At 58.2% G+C, this 6430-nt stretch overlaps 1 protein-coding gene across 1 annotated transcript in view; it reads left to right on the forward strand.

Moving 5' to 3' along the window:
- KCNH6 (potassium voltage-gated channel, subfamily H (eag-related), member 6) overlaps positions 1-6430 on the forward strand; it is a 30450-nt gene that overhangs the window by 6503 nt on the left and 17517 nt on the right. The window contains exons 2-3 of the mRNA XM_009883829.1: positions 2671-2826; positions 6210-6319. Of these exons, the coding sequence (XP_009882131.1) occupies positions 2671-2826; positions 6210-6319 (266 nt within the window). The remainder of the gene's footprint in view (positions 1-2670; positions 2827-6209; positions 6320-6430) is intronic.

Here is a 6430-nt window from a genome sequence, read left to right on the forward strand (position 1 = left end):
ATCACGGCTGTCCGGGAACCCCAAATCCTGGGGGACTGGCCTGTCTTTGGGCCAGGCTCCAGTGAACCCGCTGCTCCCACTCCCGGCACTGATGCTGCTCCATCCCCTTGATGCCGTCCGTGCTATGGGGTGCAGGCCTGAGGCAGGCACCGAGCTCCGGGCACACAGGGCTGTGCCTGGCAGGGCCACTTTTGGGGTGATTCCCCTGGTTTTGGAGAGTCCCACAGCCAAGTAACTTCTTTTCACCCCTGAACTGATCAGACAGTTGGACTAGATGATCACTGTAGGTCCCTTCCAACAGAAATAGTCTATTTATTTAATTTAAGAAGGGATCAGCAGGGGGGCTCTCAGCGGCCCCCGCCAGGGCTGCTCAGGCTCAGCACCTCCCAGATTTGCAGGATCAAACCAGGCACCAGCTGCCTCCCAAACCCAGCCCCAGCCTCCTCCCAGCTGCTCCTTATATCCCTCCAACTGGATGTAACTGGGCCCAGTTTTCAGCTGTTCAGCGTCGGCCGTGGGATTAACCCTTTCCATGCCACGTAGGGCCTGCCAGGATCGGGCCCCCACGAGAACAGCTCAGAGGCCATCCCCCTCCCACCACCGCGGAGGAGCTTTAGGAAGGAAAAGTGAAGCAGTGAAAGGGATGCAGCGGGGCAGAGCTCCTGAGCCAGGATCAGGCCCTCTGGATCAGGATTCCCAAGCCGGGAGGGAAGCGTGGAGCTGACGGCTGCCCACGCCAATGAACCCCCCGGGGCTGCGGGTCCAAGAGAAGTTGGTGATGCCTTGAAATCACCTGTGGGGGTGAAAACCCCCTCATTTTATAACACACCAAAGGAGAAAGCACCCGGTGCTGCCGGGCATCACACGCACAGGCGAGCGGGCACGCACGTGCACACCCCCTGCACCCACCGGCACCGGCACCGGCAGAGCCACAGCATCCCAGGGATGGCACCGGATCATCCCGCCGGGCATGTGCCACCTTAGCATCACAGCGGACACCTCGCTCACTTGGCGTCCCCTAAAGGACACCACTCGCCTTTTAGATCCCTAAAAATCCTGACAAAGGGAGGGAAAAGGGCTCTTTTCTTCCTGTCCCCACTGGCTCCACACGCGGGTAGCCCGCAGCGTGCCCGTGCGTCCCTTCGAAACAGCTTTATCTGCTGAAAATCCCCCTCCCCCCCCGCCTCCTCCCCAGCTCACGCGTTTAAGTGGATTTCCTCTCCCTGTGGTGAACAACGATGAAATAAAGAAAGAAAGAAATAATCCCGGCTGCCGGGCCCTTTAAACGGATTTCACCATATCCATTTCTTTCCCGTTCTTGTGCGTGTGTGTGTGTGTCTGTGTATGTGTACGTCCCTGACGTCACGGCAGATTTTGAAGTTGCCCGATGCCGGCCATCTGCTCCTGATTACGGGAGGCCCTGAGCTCCTTAAAATTATACGCAGAAAGGCCGACATCCCCCTCCCGGCCGCAGCCCGGCCGTGGTGAGAGCGAGAGAGCGCCGGATCGGGCCGGCAGCGCATCCCTGCCGGATCCGCTAATCCCGGGTACTCGGAGCGTGGGGAAAAGGCGAGATCAGGGATCCGCACTGGGCAAAGGTGCCGTGGAAGGAGGTCGCTTTGCTCTGTACCGGCCGGGCAGCAGTACCTGGTCGCTCCATCATTTCTAGGAGGTTTGGGGTAGGAGCCCAGCGGGGGTTCAGGGGGGTTTCCCAGCAGGGCTGCGGCTGCGGCTCTGGGGTTCCCGCTCCCACCGGTGCCAAAGCAACAGGAGACGGCTCAAGGAAGGGACACACAGTGATTATACCTTCGGGTAGGGTTTTTGAAGGGTTTGCGGGGAATAAAGCTGGCCAGGAGGATGGGAAACCCCCCCTGTATCCTCCGCTTGCTGCTTTGGGAAAGGCCTGCGGGTATTTTTGGGTGCCCCGAATTGCAAATTGGCACCTGACTGCCAGCAGAGGCAGGACCAGGGGGTCTCGCGGGCATCAAACAGGCAAATCCACGCGGCCTCATGCCCTGTGGCCATGTTTGGGGTCCTCCCCCCAGTCCCCATCACTCCCATGACTGAACCAGTCGTCGTGCCCCCCCGTGCCTCAGTTTCCCCATGGCAGGAGTGCGATGAGCCTGTGCCTGACCACTCCGTGCCAGTGCCTCTAGGAGATGTCCTTGGGGACCATCACACCAATCCCACCACTGCCCGGCGGTTGGGACGGGACACGCAGTCGCGCTCACCCCTGTTGCCCACATCCAGGACAGGAGATGGCTGAAGTCAGGCCCAAAGCACTGCCTGGCGATTGCAGGGCAATTAGCTATGGCATGATTACAAGCAGCATGTTTAATGAGGTTAAACCACTACCTGGGATTTCTGAGTTCTTAATTACCTACTCTTTAATTGCTGCTCTAAAGTACATTAATATAAATGACTGACTGAGACACACACACACAAAAAAAAGGCAAGACGATCCGTGTGAGCTGGGATGCTGCAGAGATACAGCCCTTTCCCGGGGCTCAGATCGGCTTCCAAATCCTCCGGCCCCCGCCAACACGGATCGCACCCATCTCAGTGCTTGAAAAAGTATGTTTATACCAAAAGTGTTTTGTGCTGGGGGGGGATGTGAGGGTGGGCAGAGCCCCCTGCGCGGCCCCCCCTGAGCCTGTCTCTGCTCGGCAGCCTCGTGTTTCCGCTGCCTGGTGGACGTGGTGCCGGTGAAGAACGAGGAAGGCGTCGTCATCATGTTCATCCTCAACTTCGAGGACCTGGCGCAGCTCATCGCCAAGAGCGCCAGCCGGAGCCTGCACCAGCGCCTGTCGCAGAGCTGGCGCGGAGGTGGGTGTCAGCGGGGACGGTGGGGACGGCAGGGAGGGCGGGAGGGCAGCACAGAGCATCCTCGGGGCTGTCCCCATCCCATGGTTTTCTCGGGAGCTTGTGGGAGCTGAAGGATGCAGGAAGGATGCAGGATGCTGGAGGGCAGGATCCTGCGCCGTGGGGCTGAGCCCCACAGAGTGCCCAGGAGCAGAGGGTTGTGTTTCTGCACAGCCGCAGCTCCGCCGGCTTGGGGACCGATCTGGCCAAACACTGACTGGGTGAAAAAAAGGGCTTTTGAGTCGGCTGTGCTCCCTGCGCAGCCCCTCGCATGCAGACCTGCCCGCACACCCCTCCCGAATCCTGGGGACTTGGGGACAGGAGTGGGGAAGACCCCCCTGCATGGGATGGTGCTTTTTCAAGGCGAGCATGTCTCGCTGCGAGCGGAGCCATCGAGCCCCTCCGCGCACCCGCTACCTTGCTGCGTCCTTTCCATATTTAATGCCGGGAGGTTTTTTTCCAGCAGCACCTCGGGCCCCTCCTGCATACATGTAGCATCACGTTGGCTGGGGCAGGAGGTGCTGGTGTGGGACAGGACCCACTCGTGGGGTCACCAGGAGGGCCAGGGGGTATCTGGTGTCACCACCAGCAGTGCTGTGCTATGGGGACATAGCCACAGGCGAATGACACAAGGATGGCTGCGCTGGGATGGCTCTGAGGCTTTGGGCTGTTCCTCGCTGTCCCAGGCTCCTGGTGAGGTTTCGCGGGGCTTTTGGAGGCAGTGGAAAATTCAAACTCCCTTTTTTGGGAAGGTTGGATCAAAGGGAAGCCATGGTGAGGCTCTCAAGGGGGTGTGGATCCTCAGGGATGCAGATGTTAGATCTGACCACGGGAAGGAGAGCTGTACCTTCTAAACACCCTCCTGCTATACACTCCTCAGTCTGTCACCTATATTTTAAGCAGGGAAATAATCCTACATATAACTCCATGCAAAGACTCCCTGGGAACGTGGGTCGCTGTAGGGAGGCTTTGGGCAGGGCTCAAAGTAAAGCTGTGGGCGCAGCACGAGTCTGTCCCCCCATAAGGAAGACATTTTTTACTCTGAGGGTGGTGGGACGCTGGCCCAGGTTGCCCAGAGAGGTGGGAGATGCCCCATCCCTGGGAACATTCCAGGTCAGGTTGGACGGGGCTTTGAGCAACCTGATCTGGTTGAAGATGTCCCTGCCCATGGCAGGGGGGTCGAACTAGATGGCTTTTAAAGGTCCCTTCCCACCCAAACTGTTGTATAATTCTATGATTTTATGGCACGTGGGGTGGCACAGTGGGATCAAAGCCAGGGCCGTATCGGGGACCGATGGGGACCCTTCACGCTGCCCGTTGTATCATTACAGTACTGTGAGTTTTAAATGCATTCACACTCGGTGCATATATACATCCCGGAGCCATTAAGGTGTTTGCGTGTGTGGCAAAAGCGAGTACCAGCGGAGATGCTGTGTGTGTGGTGACGGGTTTTGTATATCCTCAAGTCAGGCATACGCACACGGGACTTACATACATATGCGTGTGAATGTATATATAACCTGTGCATGTGCTCTTATGACTATGAAGTGATGAGATTTATATTTTTGGTGTATTGCTTTAGTACCAGTTAGCCTCTATGCGCGGACTGCTGAGGAAATCCTAAATTCTAGCACCAGTGTTGCTCTGCAGCCCCCTCAGCTCTCAGTACGTCTTGACACACGCTGCATCTGTACCCCATCCCACCCGGAGATGTACCTTTGGTTGCGGAAGGCACCCAAATAAAAGGGGCACCTGTTGCTTTCCCGCGCGTTGGAGATTGCGGTGCGCATCCCGAGGAGCGTGGCTTGGGTTTCCCACTCCTGGGCTGGGGAACGCGGAAAGGCCAGAGCTGCTGGTGCCAGCCCAGATCGGTCTCTCGTGCACGGGTTTTCTGACTCAGTCTTTAATTACACGGCCGCAGGCGGCTGCGTTGCCGGTCCCTGGCTCGCTGGTGTGCAGGGGAAGGTGGCTGCTTTGCTTCTTCCAGCTGAAAAGCTGCTCTGGATGGCGGGGATGGGGTGAGCAGAGGGAGCCCGCGTGGGTGCCCCCACCCGCAGGGGTGTTTTTGGGGAGCTGGGCAGGTCGGCTCGGCAGCGTGTCGGGGCTCGGCGGTGTGTCGGGGCTCGGCGGTGTGTCGGGGCTCGGCGAGGGAGGCAAATCCTGCCAAAACCAAACAGCCCCTCAACATGCTGCTTTTTCACAGAGAGAACGATGCCTTTGCGGAGTTCGCGTCGTGTCCCGCGCACCCCGGGATCCCTTCCCTGTGCCATCAAGAGGTATTGCCGCCGGAGGAGTGACAAGACGTAGGGAAAATCAGCCATAGGAACATCTCATGCTGAATTTAGGCCACTTAATTTTCAATGTAGGGTGACGCTGAGTTAATCCAAGCCTTGTCACCGCCTGGGGTTTCTCTGCCCAGCTCCTGCCCCAGGGTCTCAGTTCACCAGCCCTGCCGAGGATTTGGCACTGGGGTTTGCCTGGGGACAGTTTTGGTCCAGTTAGTGAGTACAACTGGTGCTGCTGGGGGTCAGGTGAACCCCGGGGCTGACCCGGGCACCGAGGCAGTGGGGTGCGAGCCTGGCTGCTCGCATTAACCCGGTAGTAGCAGGTGGCCACGGTCTCCTCCACAGACCAGCACTAGAAGAGGACGAGTGACTTCGTACTGGGTGTCATGACCAGGGGCACTGGGTCCCGCTGTGGGCACTGCCGGTTCCTCTCCATGTCTGTCTCTTCCTCTCCTGAACCCCTTTTGCAGCCTCTTGCAGCCCCGGCTGCCCTTGCCTCGGCCCCAGGCTCTGGCCAGGTGGTCTCCTGGTCCCCTGGGATGGCAGCAAGGGACACCCCCCTCTTTGGTCCAATACCCCTCACCTAAAATCCAGAACAATTCCAGGAACAAAATTGCCAGAACTACTTTTTTTTTAATGCTTTGCTAACTTACCGTCTCTTTTGCGTGGTTTTCTCTCCCCCTCCCCAAGTCCCACCAAGGAGATTTAGAGGCTCAATTTCCTCCAGGTCCAAATCCCTTAAGTGGCTTTAACCTCCTTAACTGGCTTAGGGATGCTCTGCACCTTTCCCGTCTTGCATCCGCAGTTGTAGGGGACTCTCCTCCCGCCCAGCGGTGCTTTCTGCCAGGTCTGCATTGGCCTTGAGCACACGGAGACGTGATGGCACAGGAACAGCAAGTGTGTTGGAGAAGGAAGGGCCACGCGGTACATAGGTCCCCCAAAGCCACCCAAAATTCTCCGTAGCCTCTTCCCCTGCCACCGCCCTGCCCTGTCTCGCTCCAGCCGTCACGTGCAGCTAGGTTACATCTGTCTCTCTTGTGTTTTGTTTTTCTTTCTAACAAGGTCAAGGTAGGAGGTTGAAGTTTAGTCTCCCGTCCCTGCGGCGACTCACAATCCAGCGGAAATCTCTGCCCACCAGTGAGTTTGATGGAGTAGCCATTGACTATGGAAAGGTAACCGTAGCCTTTGTCTGATATAAGCCCACGCCTCAGGCCAGGTCCCAGCGCTCTTCCTCCGCTCTCCCCATCCCGCTCCCCCTCGGCTGCTGTGGCAGGGGCCGTACC

This window comes from Charadrius vociferus, unplaced genomic scaffold (genome assembly GCF_000708025.1).
Source record: "Charadrius vociferus isolate BGI_N301 unplaced genomic scaffold, ASM70802v2 scaffold484, whole genome shotgun sequence".
Classification (NCBI taxonomy): domain Eukaryota; kingdom Metazoa; phylum Chordata; class Aves; order Charadriiformes; family Charadriidae; genus Charadrius; species Charadrius vociferus.